This window comes from Miniopterus schreibersii (genome assembly GCF_964146895.1).
Source record: "Miniopterus schreibersii genome assembly, chromosome: 6".
NCBI lineage: Eukaryota > Metazoa > Chordata > Mammalia > Chiroptera > Miniopteridae > Miniopterus > Miniopterus schreibersii.
The window spans coordinates 36,302,896-36,330,407 of record NC_138107.1 but is presented as its reverse complement, the minus strand read 5'-3'; the positions used below and the strand labels follow the sequence as shown (position 1 = coordinate 36,330,407).

The 27,512-nt window shown below is 42.1% G+C and overlaps 1 protein-coding gene across 1 annotated transcript in view; it reads right to left on the bottom strand.

Moving 5' to 3' along the window:
• The window catches only part of SH3BGRL2 (SH3 domain binding glutamate rich protein like 2), a 45,719-nt gene extending 22,927 nt beyond the window's left edge, over positions 1-22,792 (bottom strand). The window contains exon 1 of the mRNA XM_081140149.1: positions 22,539-22,792. Coding sequence (XP_080996275.1) covers positions 22,539-22,583 — 45 coding nt within the window. The 5' untranslated portion in view covers positions 22,584-22,792. The remainder of the gene's footprint in view (positions 1-22,538) is intronic.
• Positions 22,793-27,512: the final 4,720 nt, after the last annotated feature.

The following is a 27,512-nucleotide window of genomic DNA, read 5'->3' as shown; positions in this document are numbered from 1 at the left end:
CTCTGAAATCAATGAAGACATATTTTAAAGAAAAAAAAGAAGGGGATGCAGATGGCAAGTACCGGAGCAGATGCTAGGTTAGTTACCCCAGGAGCTATTCCCTACCTCTCCTGTGAAGGCTGTAAAACCCAAACCCCAGTTTTCCCATCCACCCTTGCAGCTGGGGCAGCCATGTGACCCAGATCTGGCCCTTGACGTGTGAGCCACAGTCCGATGGGTGGAGCTTCTGGACAAGGCTTTGCTCTCCTATTGAAGCGGATGGATTAAGATGCTAGGGCCCCATCTCCGCCTTTCCTCCTGCTTCCTGCTAGAAACCCAGGTATGAGAGCTGGAGGTGCACAGGTAGCCTTTCCATTGTGAGGGAATGAGTCAGTTAAAGGCCAACCAAGAGAATCCTAGAAACCCAAGCCCTGAACAAATCGACCTCCAGACTTACCAGGAGAGACCAAACACTTCTATTCATTTAAACTCACATTAGTCAGGTCGTCTCTTACTTGCAGACGAACACATTCCTAACTAAGACACTCACCGATGTGCCTCACTGTTGCAGAGTAAGGCAGGGGTGTAGAATAAGCCCCTACAAGCCATCTGTTAACTGTCAACATTCTAATGCTGTTTAACTAAACATGAGATTACACAAAAAGTACTGTGTCTCCAGTGTCCATTTCAGTTTATCTTACTTGAAAGCAAATACCAGGTTTACCAAGCCAGAGATAACAATGAGAGATGCTGTCTTGCAAGAGATTGAAACTTGAGTTTCAGGGAATCAGAATGCCAGGAAGATGGATTATGAAATACAGAGCACATTTTGAAAGAACCATTATGATATTTTGTAAATTAGGCAATACAATTCTAATGATGGAAAAGATTGTCCCTGGTACTTAACTAAGCACTCAATATGTTTGTATTAAATAAACATTACTGAGCTATAATAAATACTTTTAACATATTTTCATTTTAACCAGTCAACATTTTTTTATCCTGTTTTCTTAATCAATTTACATTGGTTTCTTTTTACCACATTTATAATGTTAAGTCATCTTTCCAATTTAAAAGTTTTTTATTGAAAAAGCCCATAATTTCATCATGGTGAAGTAATGATTTTTCATATTACCTTCCAGGAATTCAACATTTAGAAACATAACTTTATATAGCTGCTATATAATAACATACATATTTTAGGGTAGGATGTTATGGTTGTATTATAAGTATTTTGTTTTTATAATCTTCATAGTTATCTTATTGAATGCATAAATTCTATCGAGTATTTACTCTAGCATTACCCTACCATTGGAAATTTGAGTGTGTTTCTTTTATAAAAATGATAGCTGCTCTGAGTGTGCTGACAGTTTTCATGATGACAAATGGTAATATCTTCCCAACAAATATTAAAACACACAGACTCTCACACAGACACACACATCTTCTTTCTTCAATATTTTTGTTCCTTCAAGGTAAAGATGATAATCTAGCAAGTAACATTCGTTCTTTTTTTAAAAAAAATTTTTAAAATCAAGTAACTTTCTTGTTCAACTTTTACAAAATGAATTTTAGGAAATGTTTGCTATTATAATTTTGTTAATGAAAATAATGCTTGTGTCTATAAAAATGGTCACTGTGAAAACCTAGAAAGATAATTTTCTAATCTCCTAAAAGTCTTTCAAATGAAAAATTTTAGTGGGTTTTTAAAAAGATGTTATAAAAATACAACATCTTCTGATTGGTTTATCAGGAACAACTAATTCACATCAGGGAAGACAGTATGATTTTAACTATGGAAATTTTTACCACTGCTGCATGATTCACAAATGGGATTGAAAAATAAATACCATTCTTCTTCACTTACGACGATGCTCACTCTCCATATGCATCTGTGTATTTTAGGAAGGTGCCTTTTCAACAATTTAACAACTGTTAACAGCAGACCTTTGAGTTGTAGTCTTCATCATTAGTTTACAGTGTTCTCAGTAAGAAAAACTTTTGGGAGAGAGAAAAATTTTTTTATCATTAAAAAATAAAATTAAGAATATTGTTTCAACAGTACCCCATTGTTTTAATTGCTATTTTGTGGACACTTTATGATGCATATATTGTATTAGTACAGCAATATATGCATATAATTTATTTAAAATATTCAGATACTGGCATTATATCCTCAAATTTTTATTATTATTGGGGTATGTGATCAAAAAACATTGCAGACCACTGCACGAGAGAAGTGTGGGGACTAGGAGAAATGTGGGTGTGCAAACACACAAGATTATATATGATTTTCCTTTATAATGTTTGCCTAAATAACTTTCAAGCCAGAAGGCAAATCTCTGTTACGAACATTTGAGAAATACTAAAGTCTATTATTCTCATTTTTAGTGTTACCTCCCTTATAACAGGTTTTAAAAGTCAATTTATAAATTTCTACTTAGCAAAATCAGCAAAAATAAGGGAAGGAAAAATCCCACCATATTTTTTAAAATAACATGGTGGTGGGGGTTCATTTAGGTAGGTTATTTTTGTAACAATGTTAGGTTTCGGCTCTGTATGGCTTAAATTTTGATATTCCTTACCTGGAAGCATTCTAGCATACCTATGACCGGGAAAATTACTCGATTCATAAAGAAATCCTAGAAAACTAACCTGGATTTTTCTGTAAATATAGAGGTATACTATGCAGCTAATATATTTTCTATAGGTTAACATAAATGAGGCAGGGTAATAAATCTAGAGGAAGAAAACAGGAATATTAGCACATACTAATGTGCTTTAATCAGGCAAAATTAAGATATTGTGCAATATACTTTCTGTTTTCTCTCCATACTAATACTTTTGCCCTTGCAGACATCACATACTTCCAGAACTTCAACTACTAACCTTTATGAAGTTATAACCAAAATTTGCATTTCAAAACTGACCTCCTTCACTAGAGCCAATCCCATAGTTCCCAAGCCTTTTTGAAAATGTATGCTTAAATGTGTCAACCATCACCTCAAAGTTGCCTGGTAAAACAAAACAACAAAAATAACCACAAAAACCTTGTTTCACAAGGTCAACCCATCAATTCACAATTCCCCTCCTCTTAACTTTCCTGTTTCTATAACAATACATGACTTTGTTGGTGACTCAGCAGGACAATAGAACTGCCTATAAATCCCAAACTTAACACTGTTACAAAAATAACCTGCCTAAATGAAAACCCCTCCCTCCCTCTCTCTCTCCTTACTGTACTTGGTTCGGCAGCACTAAAGCAGGGACGGTGGGAAGGTAGGCCGAGAGGCACGCCTGGCCACCGCAAGCAAGCCTGCCTCAGGTCTGAGGAGCCCCGGTTCCCTGCGACCTGTTCATGACAGTTAGAGCACTTTGATAATGATGCCAAGGGCAGTGGGCTGATCCTCCTCGGGGCCACTTAGTTTTGATTTATGTTCTAGTCCTGCACAGTCAGAAAGGGATCATCTAGTGCAAGTTTCTTACTCTATCAAAGTTTCGGTTTCCTCAGAGGTGAAATGCAGATCATAATTCAGCTCAGAGCACGGTGATGAAAATTAAATGACGTAATCGAGTTCTTAGTGCACAGCACACCCAAAGAGCTCCACACACATTAGTTACTATTATTACTTTAGCAACTTTTATTCTAAGCCCACAAACCTCATCAGGGTAGTTGGAGGGTGTAGCAAGTGTCGGGCACCGTGCTAGGCACAAGGGGCACACACCTGCCTCTCCCTTACTTCAGCTCGCCCCCAAGAAAGCTGTGAATTACAGGTGTCAATAGTCAAAGCGCTGACAGTGCCCAAACTAGGAAACTTGATTTAAACAGACAGATGATCCACGCTCTGGGAACATACCCTTTGAAGGGTTTATTTTCCGCCCAAGTTCATGCTAATCTGGCCATGCTCCCACCGCAGCCAGGGGAAGCAGGCTGAGCGCGGTGAGGGCAGGAAAGGGTCTCCCTGGGCACGCCTTGCACAGTCTCATCAGCAGAAAGAAGCCCAACTGCTCCATCTTGGACTAGCCAGACCCAGGAACACACAGGCGCTGTTAGTTGTTGAGTGTTCACAAAAGTAACCTTTTGACTTTGCCATCTCTGCTGCATACAGGGACTAAGAAGGAATGTTAAAGGTAAAACCAGAAAGTGGAACAAAGGGAACCAGAAATTTCAGCCAAGTAAAGAGTAATTAACAAATGTCCCCATGGCAGTCCCCTAGGACTTAAAGAATGTCCTGGTGTATTTTTAAATTGAAAAACAGTATCAATTTAATACCTTTTTATTTTGAGTATACTCACTTGTCTCTCTCTTAGAATTACGTATGAAGATCAAGTAACTGCTTAATATGTAATTAAAACCAATCACTTCATTTGGTTTCCAAATTGAAATTTAGGCAGGTATCAGAGTTTATGGTTTACTACTCTTGAGTAAAAAAAATATTTCAGAGCAAATCAAAGAGAGCTTACTACTGCCCTGTTGCTAGCAGAATGATTCTTCCCATGAACTCTAATCAAGTCTACCATCAATAAAACTCTTACCGGTATGTATTTTCTCGTTGGGAACCAATACCTTCAGAATAGTTTAGGGAATTCCCTTCACAATCCAGGTCATAGGTTACTTAAACAATATCTACTTCTAATTTGTGGTAGAATGTTAATAGACAGCTAAATAGAACCCCCCAGGCACCCTGAATCCAGCCTGGTCACAGCCTGCGTGTTTCTCGAAGTATCAGTGGTAATGGACCAGTTTGCTGTAGTTCTTTTTGTTTTAACGTTCCAATCTGTGACAAACTTCTACTTCCAGAAATGAATGTCCAGATAAGTGATATACCAAAGATACACAAAACAGAAACCTAGTTTTCATTCATAATAAAAAACCAGCATGAAACCACTATGTAAACTTGCTATAAAAATGTTAACCCTCAATTACAATACTCATATTAGTAACAAAGTTTGGTCCACAGATCACTCTTTAAACAGCTCTGCTCCAGGACTGACTGGGTTTTTACGTAATGGCTCCTTTCCACTAAAATTGTCCCAATATTATTCACACTTCCTACCTAAGTTCTATTTATTCTTCACAGCTCAGCCCCAAGCCCACACTGTGCTCAATTATGTCTACCCAGTGGTTCTCAATTGGAAGTGATTTTGCACCACTCTCCACCATGGGACATTTGTCAATGTCTGGAGACATTTTTGGTTGTCACAACTAGGGAATAGGGGGGCCAAGGATGCTGCTACATATCACATGATGTACAGGAAAACCACCCACAGCAGAGAATTTTCTAGCCCAAAACATCAGTGGTGCCAATGTTGAGAAACCCCAACTTATACTAACCACTGCCCTCCCAGATCATCTCCTTCACCAAACTCCCAGTACACCCACGGTTACCACCAACCCAGCATTTAATGATACACAGCCTGGCGCTGTTTTGTAACAGTTGTCGATATCTGTGCCTCTTTCCCTAACTTAACTGTAAATTCCTCTGGAGGATTCAGACCATGTGTGCATCACATCTGCATCCCCAGGGACTCAGTGGGGTAGCTTCAGAGGAGCTGATCTGTCTCCTTTCCCACCTGCTTGATGAAATATAAATAGCTATCATGAATTTTTCCATTAACACGTGTTTTGAACTACTCTTGGTTGGCATTTTAAAAAAACAACTTGTATTACTTAGCAATGTGAAACCATAATAAAACATTAGCAAAAACATGGAATGAAAGATGTGGGTGGTTGGATTTTATAGTTTTTACATTCCCCATAAAGATTACATGTTTACTTCCTTAAGGAAAAAGAGTCAGCCAAGTACAAAATATGTTTAGAATGCCACCATGAAAATTATATATGACTGTTCATACACATGCTTCCTGTTAATTAGAGGATGCTCTGCAGAAAAGCTGCTCTGGCAAAACTTGCTATAATAGTCAAAATCCTCTACAGTAAAGAGGAAATCCTGCTGAGCATAGTATTTTCCACAGGCAAGAATACAGACTTCAGCCAAAAGCCGTGCCTTTATCCACAGCTAGAGATGCTGCTCTGTAACACAGTGGATTCTAGAATATGTTGTTTCCATTTCTACATTAGTCCATCCTCAAATGTGTGAAAGTGATCCTATAAGATGATCTAGAAATTACTTCTACATTTGAAAAATAACTGCGGGGATGACAGATCATTTCCACAGTTACATTTTACAGGGGATCACACAATTAGTTCGTATTTCCATGGTAGGCACAAATTGATACCTCTAAGAGAAAGTCTGAATGCTCTTACCTGCATTCTATGGACCCGCCCCGTCTCTTGGGTTGGCCATGTCACTGGCCTTCTCTGCCCCCCTTGGGCTACTTACTGAGCAATGCTAGTGTGCCTCGTCTGCTGAAATTCCACATCTAACTTCAGCTGGACACCATTCTGTTCTGATCCCACACAGACACCACTAGGAGCTCTCACAGCTTCCTCAAATCTCCACAGGCACTCGCCCTTCCCACAGATGAGCCTAATTCTCAATAAGATAAAGGTGTCTTGAAGAGTACCTCCAAATTCTGGTGTCTGCACCTCAAATTTCTCTGTGTCTTCAGCCGTATGATTCTGCATTCCATCTTGACTCAGAAGAGTAAGCAGAGAAGTTAACAGAGGAGAATTAGAGAGACAGAGCACAGAGGGCCAACACAGAGAAAAACCGGGCTCCTAAAGGTCAAGGAGCCATTGTTCACTCAACAGGATTTTACAAGACCTTGTGAAGGCCTTTCCATGTGCTAGACACTGCCCTAGGAGCTAGGGTAACACAGGCGAAAAAACAAGGCCTTTAAATTGATGCGATGCCCAGTCTAACGGAGGGTGGGGGAGGTAGGGTTGCCAACAAGTAACTTCACTATGAAACTGGCAGTGCCACAGCAGCGTCCTCAGGGCGCAGGCAGTCAGAAGGCAGTACTCTGTGGGGAAGGTGCGCAGGCAGGGCTGCAAAGCTACAGCGATGTGTGAAAAACAAACAAAAGCACAGCATCAGAATTATAAAAAGGAGGAATATAAATAAACAGCTCATATGGCGAGGAGGAAAAAGAATCTACAGCTATATCGGAAGGCAGAAAGGAGAATGGAAGGCAGACGAGGAGCTGCAACATGGGGACAGTTAGGAGCAAATAAGTTCCTTTCTCCTGGAAGTGGAGATCGGGCTTTCTGTATAATTGAAGCTCACCCCTTTAGGCACAAACTTATTTTTTTATTTTAAACTATTTTTAGTTTAGAACCCTTTCTAAAATGCACCCCATGTCCCTGCGTTGTTCAGCAGAGTCCATCAAGCCAAAATATGCCAAACCTGATGTAATCTGTTCTGGACCAAGAATCACCATGATGATCCGTTTTTGTACTCTGATGTGGTAAACTGACATTCTCAGAGTCCACTTACACCATATGGCCAGAGCTGTGCTTCTGGAATTCTCCATTTCTGCCTTCGACGGCAGCCGTTTCTTCTCAGAGCTTCCTCTCAGTGGGGCCAAAGACCACTGTGGCCTATTTTATTTAGTTTTCTGGGTAAGGCAGTGAAGGGCAGCCTGCAACCCGGCAAAATGTTGAACAGTTCATTGACTCTCAGTGGCCTGTCTGCTTCCTCTTAGGTCTCCAGCCTCATTTCACACAGGGGTTCTAGAATTCTAATATCTGGATAAGAGAGGTAATACTAAAATAAAATGATCTCTGATAACACAGATCCTTCATACCACTTATTTAAGCAGTAAAACAAATCATGTCCCTCACAGCCTTTACATTTCCCAAAGCACAGGCTCTAGTCCAGTCCCACTTTGATGTGGTCATGAACTCTTGATATAGTTTTATGTTTTTGATGCAGAAGCTACAGAAACAATATTTCTTTTTCACTTATTCAACAAATACTATATATGCCACCTTTTCTAATAGGAGACTTGGGGGAATAAAAAGATGAATGGAGTAGTCCCTGACCTCAAAGAACTTAGAACCTGTAGTTCAAACAACCTGCATACAAAATAATTATAACCAAGAGTGGACTGTATTGAGGCTACAAGAGACAAGTTCACAGGCTGAGCCATGGAGGCCTAGGGAAGCAGAGTCCTCCCAGTCTAGAGGGCGAATGAGGAACGGAGGGGTGTGGGTACACTTCACTGGGAAATGTCACTGGCATCAGCTTCAAATAAAAGGGGGACTCTGACTAGTCCCAAAGGAGGGTGAGCACCATCAAGGCAAATCAAATGGCATGAGAAAAGGCACAGAAGTCAGGGAGAAAAAAAAGCCTGGTGTATTTACATAGTAGTCCAAAGAATAGTGAGAGAAAATGCTGGAAAGGGAGGTCAGAATCAGATCATGGAGGGCCCAAAATATCAGGCTAAAAAGTTCGGCCTTGAAGCTCTCAGCTCTCAGGGACCAATGAGGTTTTTCTGAGCTTTCTGAACCTAACACACAAATTTAATCTTTTAAAAGGATGAGGATTCCCTCCCCCACTTTAATGGAAAAGGAATTCAAAGGTGAATTATTAATCAACTCATCCCTGTTAAGTATCCCTTGAACCAAGCTCACTATTAAAACATCCCTGTGGAACTAACTCTAGAGCATCCATTTGTCCTGCTCTCACACGACAGGAAATGCCAGTGGAAAAGGAGTCATCTCGTCTAAAACAAAGGGCAGCAAGGATACACAAATCAAACTCAGGCCTGCCGAAAAAGAACAGGTAGAACCACACCTGCTGCAGTTCACGAGCTAATACAAAACATTTTGCAAACAAAAAAAAGTCTTTTCACTTTCCAGTGGAGCCTTTTATTTAAGGGAAATTTTCTAAAACCTTAAAAATAGCCACCTTCCTAACTCAAGAGATGCTTTCTTTCTGTTTAGCTCTGAATATGTCCTTCTTTGCCCTCATCCAAATAAATACACCTGCCCTTGGGATAATTTCCTCTGTTTTCTGTGCTCATCTTTCCCCCCGTCAGATCATGAGTTATTTGGGGGCAGAGGAAGAGCAATGCCATACACACACTCATTCTGCATCCTGAACATGGCTGAATACTGGGCAACAGGTTTTCATAAATACATGGGAACTGATTAATTCAATTACTTTCCAAAATACATATTCCCTAAAGACTCAATGCTTGTTACTCATACTGGTTTATGTGTGGAATAAAAGGAAAAAACCTCAGAGCTAGAGGAGCTCTTAAAAAAAAAACCACTACTAAACTACTAAAATAGCTATAATCTAAAAGACAGAGAATAACAAGTACTGGTGAAGATGTAGAGAAACTGGAACCTTCATAATTACTAATGAAAATATAAAATAAAATAGCTGCCTTGGAAAACAATTTGGCAGTTCCTCACATAGTTAAAATTATAGTTGCCATACGAACCACCAACTCTACTCCTAGGTATATACCCAAGAAAACTGCAAACATATGGTCACATAAAAACCTGTATACAAATGTTGACAGGAGCATTATTTATAACAGCCAAAAAGTGGAAACAACCCAAATATCTATCAACTGATGAATGAATGTGGTATACTCATTCATACAGTGGAATACTATTCAGTCATATGAAGAAACCAAGCGCTGACACATTCTACGACATGCATGAACACATTATGCTAAGTGAAAGAAGCCAAACACAAAGGGCACATATTGTATCATTCCATCTATGTGAAATGTCTAGAATATGCAAATCCATAGAGACAGAAAGTAGATTAGTAGTTGCCAGGGGCTGGAGGGAGGAAGGAAGGAATGGAGAGTGACAGCTAATGGACTTGGGGTTTCTTTTTCAGATGATGAAAGGTTCTGGAATTAGACTGTGGTGATGGATGCACAACACAGTGAATCTAAAAGCCAATGAAACATACAACTGAAAAGGGTGAATTTCATGGTAGATGACATATGTCAATCAGAAAACAACAAAAACAACACGAAGAGAAACCTGAGGCCCAGAGAAGCTAAGTTTCTTGTCCAAAGACACAAAGCTAATTAAATGCATCACCAGACTCCAAGTCTCCCAACTCCTAATGCAGTACTCTCGATCCACAAAGCACTGCTCTAGAAGTATCAGGACAAGCACTGTAGATCTGAACTAGTCATTTAACGGCTCACACCTCATCAGAAGAGGAAGATGAATGTGAATTAAATGATCTCTTCAGTTCTTTCCAGTTTTGAGACCATCTGAGTCTTGTCATATCGTGCGCGCTTCCTCTCTGCTACTACAGATCAGAACAGGAATTCTCAACTGGGGGTGATTGTGCTCCCCAGGGGACATTTGGGAATGTCTGGAGAAGTTTTTGGTTGTCACAAATGGGAGGCAGGGGTACTACTAGCATCCAGCAGGTGGAGACCAGGCATGCTGCTTTATGACTCCAATGCACAGGACAACCTCCCACAACAAAGAATTACCCAGCCCCAAATGTCAACAGTGACACGGTGATGAACCATGATTTAGAATATGATCAACTTCACCTTTAAGCTTTTCAAGGAAGTTCTGCCTTAAAGAATAATGACATCAAACAGCGATTCTGAGATGAGAGAGTGGCTAGGAGGCTAGCACCAACCACACACAGGAAAGAGAGACACTTTTACCCCCCATAATAATTAACTTCCACAAAAGAGTCGAATATTCAAATGCCCAAGGCAGTTAACATAAAGGAATGAAGCCAACCAACACCTAAAACCACTTAGGACTATTATTTCCTTCCTTCCACAAAAAAACTCTCACTGGCTCCCATTCTTCATAAAATATATACAACCCACCAATATAATCTGTGGTTTCCCACTTTTGATAGACATAGATGCCAAGAAATACTATCATAAGAAAAAAGAACATCACAAGCTCCATAACAAATGGCTCAGACTTGGGAAGATGGTGGGAATGGTGGGGGACTGTGGAGACCCCAAGGGTACATGCCTGGATGAAGGGGTCACCACTAATTAGCTCCAATGGATCCCTGCTATGATGGAGTGAGCACTAGGGTTAAGGGATCTTCGGATGATTAAGAAATTGTGTGTGTGTGTGTGTGTGTGTGTGTGTGTGTGTGAGAGAGAGAGAGAGAGAGAGAGAGAGAGAGAGAGAGAGAGAGAGAGAGAGAGAGAGAACTCCTAGATCTTGGCTCAAAAAAAAATAAAAGGGGTTCCAGCCAGGAACATTCACTAACCCTAATAAACAATGTCAGTTTCAGATCCTCCTATAAATGCATTCCAATAAAACTTAGGACCCATTGTCTGATTATAAGAACAACTTTTTTTCCTTTAATTAAATCTTAATAGCTCATTTAAAGTTGAAATTCACAAAAGACAAGCGAATTATTGCTGGCTTAAATTTAAATGAAACTCATAGTATTATTAATGGCCGGCATTTCATTAAGCTACAACTTTACAAATGAGGATGCTGAGATCCAGAGAAGTTAAAAGAGTTGCTAAGCTACCCTGCTGGTTAGGGTACCAGAGTCATAATTTGTACCCAGGTCTTTGTGTTCCTAAAATCCACATTCTTTCCACATATTACCTTGCTTGTATCACATAAATTTCTTCTATTTACCAAGTTTATGAGGATCTCTCTGTAAATTACATGTAAAGAATCTGATCTTTGTGATGTGTATGGACAGGGGCTTTGCATACCCGCTCCTGCGGGTCCCTCCTGCCTTCCTATGGGTGCTGATTTAATGACATTATTGCCTTTACACAGAGCAGCTGCGTGCACTCCCACAGGCCCTCCTTCTGTCCCCTCCAACCACCGGTGGCCCTGACTCTGGCCTCCCACTTTCTACTCACTGTTGCACTGAACTCCCACAGTAGGCTGCAATATGCTGATAAACTCTTTCCTCCAAATGGATACTTTATTTGTAGGGTAGAAAACAGGAACTCATCAGCCCATGGAGAAAATGTCTCTCAGAAACCCAGGATCCAAGATGAACAGAATGAGGGCACACACTCCCACCACTAAACATCTGCTGTTGCCCAAAAGGTCCTGAGAGATTAAATATCTCTGCTTTTGACCCCATCCTGGGTTCCAGCCACAGCTTCTCCCATATCACCCTATCACCCTCCCATCCCATCCTCTGCTACCTTCAGTTCAACACATCAAGTCAGTTCTACTCAACTTTCTCACACAAAGCAAAAGAATCATAATTGAAGCAAATCTGGTTTCAGGACACCCAACAAAGCATTCAACAGTCCTTTCAGAGCACTGCCTATTCTAATTTCTCTTTAATCACCGATTCCTTCCTCTGGGACATGGCCATTAGGAAGTAGGATGGTATGGATCTGGGTGTCTGGACCTTCTGGAATCTATGACAAGGCAGGTTATTTAAAGTTTCTGAATTTCAGCAGTTTCCTATGTGAGAGAGAAACAGAGACAGAGAGACAGACAGGGAGAGAGAGAGGATATGAATGGCTACCATGCCAAGTTACTTTAAGAAATAAAAAAAACAAAAAGACCTCCTGAGTACTTCCTGCACATGGTGTGAATGGTAGTTGTTATGATGATGACCACATATTCACTTTCCATTTCAACCCATACTCCTTATAGCCTTTATCAGTCTCTGCAGAAGCAAAGCCACTGCTTTCACAGGCCCTGGGGACACTGTGCCTACAATTACTTGCTCAATAGCTGAGTGGGGACCCCCTGGAACTGTTCCAGAGGAGTCCTGTCCCTCCCCTTTCTTTAGCGTGAGCTCACACACTGTTATCCTAGCCAGCTTTCTGGGTTAGCACAACCCAGGTTCTCACTGATCTCTGATTGTGGGCTCTTCTAGTGGGCAATATAGGATAATGGAAAAAGGTACTAAATATGAAATTGGAAGACAGGGGTTTGAATCTGGATTCATTGAGCTAAATGATCCGAGGCATGTTACTTAATCACCCTGTACCTCAATGTTCTCATCTGTAAAACAGGTGCAATAAACCACAGTTTGTAGGGTCTTTGTAAGGTTTAAATAACCTGCAGGAAAAGTCCTATTACATTGCTGGGTACAGGTAAACACTCATTGTTCACCTGGCTCTGACCTTTCAATGCTCCAAGGTCAGCATGGTAGACAGGCATATCCTAGAGTCCGCCTATTTCAGTGTCTTTCTTCCTCTCCTGCCTCCACCACCTTTTCCCAAATCCCTTGTTACGTCATTTACCACCATCTACCTGCCCCTCTGCCAGGTTTGAAAACCCCACCTACATGTCACAAGCATCAAGATTCAGCGTTCAGTTTCACAGTCAGGATAATCACTTTCTTTTCTGGGAAGTACCACTCATCTTCATTAAACACAGAAATCCGGGCCCTTCCCTACCCTCACCCCCAAATTTAGGTAACACGTTTGCAGAGGATATTATCCAACAGTTCAACCTAGTGTCTCCTATTTCTCTCACAGACTCCAAATAGTCTACATTCAGTTACACTAATCTGAAAGGCAGAGTCCAACTGCACCGAGTCTAAGACAGGGCTGGCACAGGCCCTGGTCCTCCTTCCTCTGGTGCCAGAGAAGACACCAGCAGTCAATCACATGGCTTGTTTCCCAGACAAGGCTCCAAAACCCCTCTCCCAGCTCTCCAGGCAGCCACCATCTATCAGTCAGAGCTGTCATTTGGAATGAAATCTACTTGCCAAGTTTAGGAAGCTTTAAATCAAGCTGAACTCTAAAATCATGTACTACGTAAAGCAAAGAACAGTGTCTATTTGCATAGTAGCAAGCACTTTGTAGGCAGTGAATACATATGGTTTAGTGACTCATGCCCAACATGCTATATAACATAAAAGACAGGGGTCTTTTAAAAAATGTTCAAAAATTACAGAACTCTAATCAAGTGGTTTGTTTGGGGAATGACCTCAAATTGTAATGTTCTTAATTCAAATTTCAGTTGAAAACTCTTTATACTTACATTTACTAACAACTCTCCAAAAATTATACCAGTATGCACTCTCAGCTTAGTAAGTACTATGTACTGTACATAATATTTTTATGATTAAAGATCTTGCATGATCCAAGGTTATAACTTTTATTTTTTATTACTGTATTACTATTGCTGCTGATGATGATATAATAGAAATAATAGATAACATACACTAAGTATTTACTATATACCTGGCACTCTGCTAAATGCTTTATGTGGAATACTTCACTCACTCAATGTTCATCGCGATCCTATACAGAAGGTACCATTTCTATCCCACTTTTACAAATGAAGAGGCTGAGGTTACTTGCCTAAGGCCACAGCCTTCATCAATGGCAGAGCTAGGATTTGGGCTCAGTCCGTGCCTTATCCATGAGAGAACCCTGCCATCCGATGACACATAACCCATAGATGGGCCAGAAATAAGCGCTTGGGTTGAATATAAACTGATTCATTCAATCCAAATACTTACTTTGGCTACGAAGTAGTTTATTATAAAAGGACAGTGCAACCCAAAACTCCTATCAATGGGGGATCCAGGCTTAGAGAGTGGCCCATTCCCATCCAAAGGAACTGTCCTAATGAATATAATTACCAAAGAAGAAAAACAGTAAACTTCAATCCCCATGGGAATGTCATGAATGAGGAACACTACACTCCCACGCCTTATGCAACCCACAGAAGGAAAACAAATTACTCAAAGGCTGTGTTGGTTGTTGTTACTTTGGAGTTTTTGCTTTGCTTTGATTCTAATAGTGGGTTGGTATGCAGCAACAGATGCTTACCTTAACTCTATTTGCATTTACCGAATATCTAAACTGACCTGTCAGGCAAGTCACCTAATTGGGTCTCTCTTACCCCTAACCCTCCTCCCAAAGCCACCAGATCGAAGATGGCAAAAAGCCATTTCCTGATGTGGGCCATTACCAAGCACAAAATGGAAAAGGCATCCCGAAATACTTAGAACCCTCTGCATTCAGTCACAGCCAATGTTCCATTTCCGGCTTCTGGAGCCCTGAAGCAATATTGGCAGAGAGCCCACAAAGGTCCCACAACAAGACAGACACACCCTAATGTACGCAGGCCCTGCTTTTCCATTTCCACGGTTCAGGGGTCAGTTCCAGGAAACCCTCTTTGGGGTTCTGCCAGACACTGAGCCAGCCCAAAAGAGTCAGGTACCCCTAGGAATAAATAAGTTGCCAACGGCAGAGGGAACCAGGTCCTGGGCACCGACCGTATTGTTCTAGAGTTTCCCAGGGGCTGCGCCAGCCTACAGGTACCTGGGTTTGTAGGTAGAGGGGGCCCCCAGTCTGCCAGCATCTACTTCAGCTTTCAGGCCTACAGCAAAACTGTCATGAGTCCAAAAGGGAAACATTCAATTAAGTGCTCTTCCTAGGTTGATTTCTTTATAGAGTTTGGGGGGGAAAAAACAATTAAACATAAAAGAAATACCAACACTAACTTTAAATTACCATAGCCCAGTTCCTGAGTAATTAGCCAGTGCTGGCAGATAAACTCAGGTAAATAAGCCCATTAGAAGAAGCGGGCGGAAGGGAAACTGCGCTGCCTGAAACTAGGCGGCTCAGTTGCACTCTGCTGGCACAGGCCACCCATCGCCACCTCTTCCTCCCACCCCCACTTCTCCCGCCACCTCGACCACCCCCCAAAACTAGGCGATGGTACACACTAATCACTACTCGTCTAAAAAACCACTCAACAGAAAGGTTCAACGCTTCTAAGCTACATTTATAGAGGACCCAAAAAAGTTAACTGTACATAATCAGAAGTGGAAAATTTCCCTCAAATATTAATAAACACTTGCCATTTCACAGAAAAATATTCACTAGATAGCTAATTTGGAAAGCTAAGATCCTTTTTTGCATAATTAATAAATAATATAACAAAAGTTAACCAGAAAAATAACGAATACAGGAATGTAATTTAACTCAAAACAACCTAAATTTCTATTAACTCTGCATCTACAATAACACAGATGAGAGCAATTCCTGCTGAAAAATTGCGGAAACCTAAAAGGGTCTCTGAGTTTAGAGTTCAGAGTGTAACTTTTTAAAAACTGACATTTAGCAGCTTAATTAATAATTTCTTGACCCTATTTTTTAAATCTGTGTTTCAAAATAAAGTATTTTAAATTTTTACTTATAATGAACAGTATGTTGTGTTAATTTTTATTTTTAAAAGTGAAATATTTACTAAGAATCTAGACTTTTTTCTACTCTGTCACCCAATTCTAACTTTACTGGAAAAAACAACACAAAAAACAATTCATTTCTGAACTTTTTATAAATTAAACATTAAAAAATTCTAAAGAAGAAATATTTTTTGGAGTTAGTATTTTACACTGCTTCCTACTCAACTGTTGAAGTTTTTCCCCTCTATAATTGTTTTCATTTTCTACTTTTGATGAAAACTTGAAAAGAAAAACAAAACAAAAAAACAAACCCAAGACATAAGTAGTCTTACATTCCTGCAATTCAGAAACCACCTTATGCCACATATTATCGGTATTTGTCAAAATTTCATTTCCTCAAATAGATAGAAATGTTTACTGAAAGTGTCCTAAAACAAATGGGTAAAAAACCCCTAATTTTATAAATGAGTCTATGACCTTGATCATATTTATATTTACACACTTAAAATAGTATTGTTGAAGGAAAATTATCAAATTTGGGGAATACTAAAATTAACTAGAAAGACTGGGGTGAGGTGTTTACTTGGGATACTGATAAATCTCCCTTCCCAACAATAGACCTTGTACACTGACTACAATCCCATATAATTACATACCCAGCTGCTGCCTTTAAGAGTCAAGAAATTTGCTCAAAATCTTCCCAGTTAAAGAGAAAAAATGCCATCAATTAGCCTTTTTATTTCAACTCTCATATTACATGCTGTTATGGGTCCAATTGTGACCTCAAAAGATGTTCAAGCCCTAACCCCTGGTAATTATGAATGTGGCTTTATTTGAAAATAGGGTCTTTGCAGATGATTGAGTTAAGACGAGGTCATTAGGCTGGGCTCTAATTCAATATGACTGTGTCCTCATAAAAAGGGGAAATTTGGACACAGAGACAGATGGCACACAAGTACACCATGTAAACATGAAGGCAGATATCACAGTGATATATCTACATGCCAACGAACCCCAAAGACTGCCAGCAAGCCATCAGAAGATAGGAGACAGGCACAGAACAAGAGTCGCTCTTACAGCTCAGGAGGAAGCAACCCTGCCGACACCCTCATCTCAACTTCTAGCTTCCAGAACTGTGAAACAAGTTTCTGTTGTTTCAGCACCCCTGTTTTTGGTACTTTGTTAATGGCAGCCCTTAGGAAACTAATACACACACCTTCCCAGCCTGACCTTCTCTTACAAGCCCATCTTTTTCCTTGCATCCCAACATATTTCTGCTTCTAATCATTTCGTGCATGCTCCCACCTATTCCTGAACCTCACTCCACCCCTCCCTCACCAATGCCCTTCGGCACTGTTTCTCCTCAGGGCCACCACTGGCATTCTGCACCAGGCAGTTCTTATGGGGCCTGTCCATCACACTGCAGGATGTCGAGAATCCCTGGTACTCTTTCACCCAGGGTGCCACAGTGCCCACAGTGGAGAACACCTGCTCTAGAAACTTTGGAGTCACCTGTCCACCAGAGTGTGAGTAGGGTCCCACCATTTACTGTGTATGATCTCATCACGTCAGTTAACTTGAGTCTCTTCCACTGTAAAATGGGAATAACTAACTACCTTGCCACACGACTCTGAAGTATCAATGAGTTAAAGGTGTTAATGAGCCCAGACTTACCCTATGAACTTCTTCTGGCATCAGAATCACCTAGGAATTAATGCCCAGTCTGTTCTACATACTCACATCCTGACTTTACCTGCCTTGGAATTCCTTTCAGCAGCTTCCTCACACAGTGAAGCTTCCCTGAATACATTCTGTGGAGATGCAATTGCTTAACTGATCATTGATGTTTAAAATAGTTATTAATCATGCAAACAGTTGGGTATGCCTTCTACAGTTGTAAAGAGCAAGACAACTTCGAGTACAGTTTCTATGTGTTTTCCCAGCACCCTCACTCATACTTGAAAACATAGCTGCAACCCTGGGCAAAGCTCCATGTTTTCCAACTTTGCTTTCAATTTCTCTGTAACACTTGCTCCCAGTAAAGGTTCCTCTCCAACACCCAGGGATATATTGCTGTCTCGCTCATTTCACCCTGCCCATGAAAACATCCCCCAAGGCAGTGAGTCCCTCATTCTCCTTGACCAAATGGTTAGCATCCCAAGTCTTTGAGCTATAGAGTCAGCATTGATTTGTACCACAGGGACAGTATAAATCTGCTCTCCTGACCATCACATACACCACACCTAGCACCTAACAACACCTAACACAAAGCCTGGTACTGTACTTAGTTTCAATGATTGATGAATGCAAGGATCAACCCATGCATGAATGAATGCATTGCTGCATGAATACATTTAGGAGCCAGGATACATGGCTTTCATTTAACCCTCAGCTTTGCACTGACGGACACAAATGACCTTCAGGCAAACCACTGAATCTCTATGTCCTTCTCTGTGAAATTAGGTGGTCGGACTTCATTAAAATCTCTTTATGTTTTCTTCCTGCTCTAACAACTGAGCCCATAAACTTTTTTTTTTTTTTAAGATTTTTTTTTTTTTTTAAATTTTTAGAGAGAGGAAGGGAGAGGGAAAGAGAGACAAACATCAATGTGAGAGCGAAACATCCATTAGCTGCCTCCTGCCCATCTCCTACTGGAATGAGCCCACAACCTGAGCATTTGCCCTATCCAGGAATCAAACCAGCAACCTTTTGATGCAGGGGACAACCACCCAATCAACTATGCTACACTAGCCAGGGAGAGCCCATGAACTTTAAGGAAGAGTAAAAGACTTGATTTCTTTTTTGAGAAATTTTAGTTATCACAAGGGTGGGGTGGTATTTATCTGAAAACACATTCAGGGGTTCCCTCTCTGTCAGAGAGCACCTTATTCCCGGGGGGCAAAAAGCCAGAGAGAGCATGCATGCTGCAGACACTTTAGACATCTCCAAGACACTGAGTACTACGGACTTTGTGTGTTATCATGGGCTTCTTTCATGGACTTCGAGTCTATCCTGTCCTCAAAAGGGGTCTATGGGGACCTCTGCTGCCTGCTGTATCCCACCCAAAGCTCCTCCCTTTCCAGCCTGAATAAGGTGGGCTTATGCACTGTCTCCCAGGCTCCAAATCTAACTCAATCCCTCTCCCTGCCATCTGCCTAAGGCTCCCACATGCATATTTCATGATTTCTGGCACATTTCCTCCTTATCTGACATCCTGCAATGCATCCCTCTGCTGCCTATATTATTTCTATCTCTGGTAAGAATGTTCCTGAAAGAGGCATGTGTCCTTGGGCTGTACTTTATTCCTGGTGGTTTTACCTTTCCTATCTTATCTCCCCACCTGGTCCCCACAGGACTTCCTTGAGGACACAGGCCACACCCTTTATTCTCCTCTGGCTCCCCACAAGGCCTAGGACTGAGCCAGGCAAACAGCAATCCCTTAGAAAATACTTACTTACTGAATGAAATAACTGAATTCAATGTTTTTAAATTAAAAACTGGTATTAATATATTTCCGGCATAAAGTTACTAAGACCTCCCCTTTTAGGTATACAACCAGGATAAGCCAAATATACTATTTTCTTAGGACTGAAATAAAATGTCCTTTACTACGATATGAATGATAACATTATCAGCTGCATAAGAAATCTGATGTTTCAGGTATCCATACTATAATAATGTGGCATTGCTTTTATTTCCTAGTAAAAGCAGATTTGAGCTGGAGCTGGGGGAAGATAAAAGGGCACTCACCCTTTGGCGTTAATTATTCCAACTGCCACTGTTATGTGTTGAAGCCAGAGGGTTCAGGGAAATCAGAACAAGATATGGGCATTTTCTCTAAAGAGAATTTCTGAATCTACTGCTGACTGGAGTAGAGCATCTTTTTAGAAATTCCTGGGACTTAACTAAGTCCATTTCTAGTCACATTCTTCCCTTAAGGTTTAATAAACTTCAGCTAAAATCAAACTGACTTGAGAATCAAATTATTTATCCTCACAACACTGCTGGAGAGAATACACTAAGGCTATGCCTTCAAAGCTTAATATAGGTTAATGCGATAAGCCCCATTAGCCTCCCCAGCCCAACAGTTGACTTAAACAACTTCATTATCTCTTGGAAATGACTATTCCTGAACATAAGCATAAAGTTATCATTGCCCAAAGTATCAATATTATATAATTACAGAAAAACTGTGTATTGATATAGGAGATATTACAATTGGAGAGACTCGATGACTGAGGATTAACTGAGACTTGAAAAGATTGGGTCCATTAAGTAGATAATTAGAGTTTCTGGGCTGTACATATGTGATAACAGAGTATATCTTCCAGCTCAAATCACACCATGTCAGAACACATACCACCAAGGGGCTGGTGAGGGCACCTGAGATATCACAGTAAAACACCAAAGGAAAAAGAAATTCACTTTGAAGCTAATATGTATATTGCTCAAATAAAAGAAGCTGTTACAAGGATTTATCCACATTTACCCAACTGATGAAGTCAAAGCATTTTAAAGCTAGAGTGCAGTTCTCAGTTGTTCATCACACAATTCTTCATTCTACAGAAGACAAACTCAGGCAGAGAAGGGGCACCTAATCCAAGCTCATACTACTAGTCACAGACTGCATTAAAACTCAGGTCTCTTGCCCTGGCCGGTGTGTCTCAGCTGATTGGAGCATTGTCCCGTACACTGAAAGATTGCAGGTTCCATTCCCAGTCAGGCCACATACCTAGATTGCGGTTTGACCAGGGTGCATGCAGGAGATCAACCGATTGATGATTTTCTCTCTCTCTCTCTCTCCCCCTCTCCCTTTCTCTCCTTTCCCCTCTCTCTAAAATCAATAAGCATGCCCTCCTGTGAAAATTTATAAAAACAACAACACTTAGGTCTCGTAAGTCTAGCTTCCAGAGCAAAACACACAACATTAAAAAGGTACATAGCAGGCAGGCAATAAATATTTGTTAATGGAATTGAGGAAATAGAGATACAGGGTTCCAGAATATCTTGATATACTATCTATTGACAGGATAAGTCAAGTAATTACCTCAAGTTTTGACTTTGACTTGTCCAATACAGCCTAGACCCCTTAACACTATAAAGCATCCCTGTGCAATCAATAAAATGCTACTGGAATAATTATTGAAGCATGCAAGTTGGTGGTGAAACCAAAGGCTCTGTACATTCTTACGAAGGAGTGCATTTGAAAAAAAAATCTATCCACAAACCAGTATGGGTTTCCAAACACATGAAGAGCAGTTTCAGTGTAGAAATCTGTAAAAGGCAGGTATGACTAAGCAACCACAAATAATTAGAAACACCAGAACTATCAAGAGTCTGGGGACCAGACCATGTCTGCATATAAAGATAAGTTGGCATTTCCCACCATCTATTGTTCCTAATGCAAAAGGGAGTCTTTTTTGTGCTACAGTGTTGATTTCTTCTTAAATAAAAAGCCTCAGTTGTTTATAAGGATTTGCAAACAGTATTTTATACCATCCTCCATCCCACCTGCTTCAGAAACAAATTTTGGGATTATTGGGTTGAGTTGCTGGGGAGTCAACTGGCCAGATCAAATTTTAAGCAATCAATACTGCACTTTTTGATGTATTTATATATGTATTATATATCTCACCAAAAAGCCTCTTAAATCTATAGTTTAAATTAAATCTTAGCTAAGAAAACCAAGTCTTAATAATCACGTAAAACATATTGCTACATGTCTTACTCAGTGGGCTATCAAGTATACTCCTGAATTTTCCTTAAAGTCTGGCATCTGGCTATTTCTCTTCTTCCTAAAAAAAAAAAAAAAAGTTCTTCCTAAAAATATTCAAGAATATTGACCAAACAAAATAGCTTACAATAACTAAAGAGACCACCATTTGTACATCCCCAAGATGAAACTGACCACAGCATTAAAGGGGGAAGAATCCAAACACGCTCATTTACATAAAGATGTAAAATTATTTACAGTACTCCAGGAAAAAAACAAAAACAAATTTCTGGCACAACAGGAAAAACCTGGTTTACCATTCTCTGCGCAGGTATAAAGCTAAAGAAATGTACTTGATGGGGAAGGGTGGGTAGAGAGCAATTCCCACTTAAACTTGTTTCACTCAAGAGCTAGGCTAGCAAACCACGTAACCGAAAAAGCTTCCGCACAAAACTTAACCAGGCTGAAAGTCCAAAATGGGGAGTAATTAGCACCAAAGGAAGGTGGACCCCAAAGCTCTTGGACCACCCCTTCCCCCAAATTCTCGCGCCACGCAACCGGAGCTGGGGCTCCCCGCGCTGACCCCCTCTCTGGGGGTGCGGGGTGAGCTGGGGGTGAGCCCGGGGTCCTCCAGCACCTCTGCTCCCGCCGTTTTCATTGTCCAGGCGCGAAGGGGTCGATCACCTGCGGGCGCGGGTTCGCGCGGCCGGACGTGCTGCGCACCGAGGCGCGCGGGCGAGCGCCGCGCTCCGCCCGCGGGACCCGCACCCGCGCCCCCTACCCGGCCCGGGCTACCCCGACCCCGGCCCGCTGCGGATCCCAGCCGTGCTCACCGCCACGAAGCCCGAGGAGGACGCGATGAACACGCGGATGACCATCCTCCCTCCGGGTCGGGTCGCACCTTCTGCCCCCTTGGGCTGTGCGTTGGCGCGGACGCGGAGGCACGACTCGGCGGAGACGCGCAGCGGCCACCGCGCGGAGCGCTTCCTCGGGGTAAGCTCGCAGGGACCTAGATCCCTCCCTCCCTGCCGGTCCGCAGATTAAAAAGCTGAGCGCCTCTGCGCCGCCGGGCAAGCCGGCGGAGGGGAAGGAGGAGCGGGAGGAGGCGGGGGAGGTGGGCGGCGGGCGCGGGGCGAGATGGGAGTTGTAGTTCCCGCCTCTGTCGGGAGCGGCGGGTGCACTGGGTCCCGGAGCGCTGCCTCCCGGTTGCCGGTCAATCCCCCACGCGTGCAGGTGGCTGGAGGGGAGCCCGGGACAGGGGGAAGGCTGTGAGGATGGATGGCGAGGGTGCCAGCGAAAAGAAAACGAGGCAAAAGGGCTTGGTTCAAAGTCCAGGCTTAGGGTCCGTGCTGTGGTTTCCTGGTTTGGAGCATGTCCACCCAGGGCCGTCCGCGTGGGGCCCGCCCCGCGCCCTGCGGCCGTGGGGATGGGGGGCCGGGCGCGCCTCTGCGTTCCCAGCCACTCTGGAGATTGCAGAAAGGTGATTCTTTTTAGATAAATGAGAGGTTTTCTTCTACGCAGTCGCTGAAAATTAGAAACCCAGATGAGAACACAACCGATATTTTATTTTTCTTAGCAAAACTGTAATTGTAGTAGAAAAAATAAATACCAAGCGAAATTAGAATCCTTCTATCAACATTGGGAATCAGGACCCCGCCCGCCCCGCCCCCTGCGCTGCACAATGGCTTTGCCTTTGTGAGCCTAATATTTACAGTTGAGCCAAATCTGTGCCTTTTTCAGACCTGCTGCACATTCCAGCGCAGTCTCCCTGGAGGACGCCGTTAAATAGAAAAGCTTTTATGCAGTTGCTAATAGTTTAGGAATAGTTCTTTAGCAAGTGCTTCTGTTTAACAAAAGCGCAAGCCTCTCACAGTTTAGTGGGAATGAACCAGTTTCCCTGCAGTACTGTATTTACTTTCTTCCTTTCAGTAGGGGAGCTTAGCAGAGTTCTGGGAACAACGTTAATTAATAATTCTAGAAACAAAGAAATTAGATGGTGAGGCCTCTTGGAAAATTTCTTGCACAAATACTAATCGGCTTTGACCATTTGTTTCTTTAGAGCGACTTTGGATATTTTGTGTGTAACCTTTCCTATTAGTTGTCTTAAGTCATTTCTGTACTGTTCCTTTTTAATTCAGTATAATAACAGAAGATACAATCTTAATGGGATTTTATTCCTTTTTAGTATTCAACAATTTTAAATATAAGTTTTGCTGTAATTACTAGCTCTCTTCAAGTATACTTTAATTTGACTACCATAGACATGGAAATGAATGTTTATAAAATTTAAAATAATTTTCTTAAAGGTAGATACTAATTTCCTGTATAAATGCATCTTTATAAAGGTCAGCATTTTCTTCAGTTTGAAATTATGTAACTTTGAAGATATGGTTAAACTCAACAAATAGGAACTCAGAGCATGTTCTCTGAAAGGTACAAGAATGGATGAAAAGATAAGTCATTTTCTCAATCAGCAGAGCACCTGTTGTCTGCAAAAGAAAAAGGTACAGAAATAGCTACAGAACAAGAAGTGCTGTACCAGTGGAGTGTTGTGTGGATATAAAGGAAAGAGAGGGAAAGGGTGACCTTTTAGAAGAGACGTTAAAGATGAGTAGAATTTCTGCTGGTAGATAGGGGAGAATGCTGGGGGAGAATCTGCAGAGTATGTGAGAATAGCCAGCAGTCAGTTCTGCTTCAGGAAGGGAAACGAGGGCACTCATAGAGCACAGGGCTGAAAAAGAGAGGCTTGAATGAACACAGTAAGGAACTCTCCTGCGTTGTGTGCCTAGTTCCTTGCCATTTTCTGGAATCTGTTCCTCCGCTCTGATCCAAGAGGTTGTAGTGATGATGGTGCCGAAAAACCTTGTTCATACAGCAAGACCCAGACCCTTGGCCACAATTGACTGGTCGAGGGTGGGCACCTGACCCAAGCAAGGCCAGGCAACATCCCTACCCTAAGGATTTGGAATTATGACTGGGAAAGAGAGAATTTGAACTCCGACTAGTGACATGGAAGCTCAGAGCTTTCCGAAACCGTGTTCCAACGTGAGAACTGGAGAAGCTATAGAAGCTAGTCAGTGGGAAAAGAACAACAAAGCAGACGCATGGAGTGTGACAGATGAGTTTCAGAGTGTCCTGAGAATTCTTTAGTCCGGGGTCCTAAAACATGGGTGTCAAGTCCAGCTGGTTGTCTGTTTTGAAAATAAAGTTTTATTGGGACACATTCTTTTTCATATTGTCTATGGCCAAATGACAGCAACCATATGCCCTGCAAAGCCTAATACATTTACTGTCTGGCCTTTTACAGAAAAAGTTTGCCAGTCCTGTTTATGGTTCAACCTATTTCTATATCCCTGCTCTTGAGGCCTATGTGATATTCCTGTATTATCTTGCTTAAGCCTCCTCAAATTTTGGTTTATGTAACCAAAAGTGCCCTGAGAAGTCTGTCTTTAATTTATAAGCATTCTGACAAAGAGAAGAAATGATCAGAGTTATACTTTAAGAATTACTCTGGTAATAATTAGCTATGTTTCTTCCACCCTGGGTGAAAAAGTTTATCTCTAGAGCTTGCATGCAGGACGAGTGCTAGCAGTCTGGGAACCCTCAAAGGCCAGTATGGAGTTGAGACTCAGAGTTAGTAAATAAAGTGGAAGAGTGACCAAGAGTAGAAAGCAATCTGGGATACAAGCTAGAGGTCCAAGATCAACACCAGCGTATCATACTACAGAGAGGATTGGTTGCCCATCTGACAAGTAAAGGCTGCAGATAAAGCAGGCAGCTGAAACTTAAAGACAGAATCAGGAAAACTGAGTAGGTCATTAGGTTTTTGGGAAGTTGCTCCTACATTGCCTAGGACTTGATCTCCTTTACAAGTCATGATAGACCATCTGGCTAGAGTGGTTTTTTTTCCTTAGCTTTATTGAGATATAATGGATATATAGCATTGCATAAATTTGAGGTAACAAAGTCACAAATATTTGCTGCTATTGCAGTGGTTGGTCGCCTTCATTCATAATTGAAGGAATTGGCAAATTTCAGTTAGAGTTTAGTGAAAATATAAAGATATTTTTTTCTTAATCAAGTTCATGAACTCCCTAAATTCTGTGTGCAAGGTCCTTGTGGCATGGGCGTCATGTGTGTTCAGGAACCCCAAGTTAAGAGATGGTGTTGTCTCACAGCACCCAAATCTGTAACAGCCAATGGATTTGCCTAAGAAGAAAGTACAGAAGGAGGCAAGAGGAGCCATGAAGAGTCCCTTGGAAAACTCCTACATTTAAGAATTGGGAGAACAAGGAATTTAAAAGAGTGGAGGAACAACCAGAAAAGTGCAAAACAAGAGTCAGGAAGTAGAGAATAGCAAGAATGATCCTCAGCCTGGAAGCCAAGAAAGCTGATCATGAAAATGGTGGCGTTGAGTCGTTAGGTAGCCTGGGTCACATTCCAGCTTTGCCACTTAACACCTTGGGCAGGTTTTGTCACCTGTCTAAGCCTTGGTTTTCATGTCTATGAAATGACTAAAAATAATGACTGTCACTCAAGATAGTTATGATGATTAATTATGCTTAGGATATTCTCTAAGTGATGCCTAATAGGATCCCCCAACCCGCAGCCCTTGTGAAGGATACTGACAGCTCACCTGGTCGCAGGCGTTGGCACCACATCTGTGTGCTTCCCCCAGGGTGACCTATGAGAGCTTGAAAGTAGTTCATGACATATATGACCAAGCTTGAAAGTACACACGTGTCCTCTTTCAGGAATTTACAGTTGGAAAATTGAAAGACTAAGGCGATCAGCAGTAGGAATATAAAGGAAGATGCTGTGAGGGGCCTGAGAGTGGGGATGAGAAGCTCTGAGTAAGAACGAGACCGTGAGGGAGCTGAAGTGAAAAATAAGAGAGGAAGTTGTCGGTGACGAGGAGAATGGAGCCTCTGGGAGTGAAAAGCGGAGACACTAACGCGGAGGCTGGTGGCTGTCTTACTTTCAATCTCGGCTTCCATGGATCCAGGTCCGCCACAGTTCCTGCCCTTGGGTTGCCGGTTCACAACCCAGCCTTTAATCTGCAGCTAGTTTAAGCGGGTCTCTTCCTCCAGGGGTCGGGCAGGAGACGAGAGAGGCAAGGAGAGGGCAAGTGCACGCGTGTTCCCTGTGAGTGAAAGGTAACCGTCGGTGCTGCGCCCCCGGGGAGGCTAAAGAGCCGTCTCGGACGGGTGAATAAAGAAAAGCTGAATTTATTAAAAGGGGATGCGGGGTGGGGATATCCAAAGGGAAGGGCTACACACAGCACTGAGCCAAAGGGTATTCGGTCCATGATGGCAGCAAAAATATACGTGGGACAGTGGAACAAGGGTATAGAAGCAGCAACAGGAGGACCTAGGCCGGGCTGCTTTGGCTCCCTGAGACGTCGGAGACGGAGAGGGGGGCCTTGGAGACAGGTTCGGGGGGTAAGCCCGGTATGAGCTGCCGCTGCCCTGGGCTCTCCTGGTTGCAAGTCTCGTGGGGTCTCCTCGGAGGGATGGAGATGGCACTGGCATGCTTCCCTTGGCGGGGGGGGGGGGGGGGGGGGCACGACTTAGTCCTTTGTCCTGAGTGGATTTCTCTCTCTCTGCAGGCGGGAATCTGAGGGGAGTGTCTGAATAGGATATTCATCAGCTTTCCAGGGTGCTCTTTCAGCGTTGTGGTTTTCCACTGATTGGTCGGAGCCAGGGCAGGGGTCATTAGTCAGTGTATCTGGTCCAGAGTCAGCCACAGGGCCACTTGTCTGGTTTTGCTGCTTATCTGGGCTGGGAGCTGAAATACAACTGAGGCCT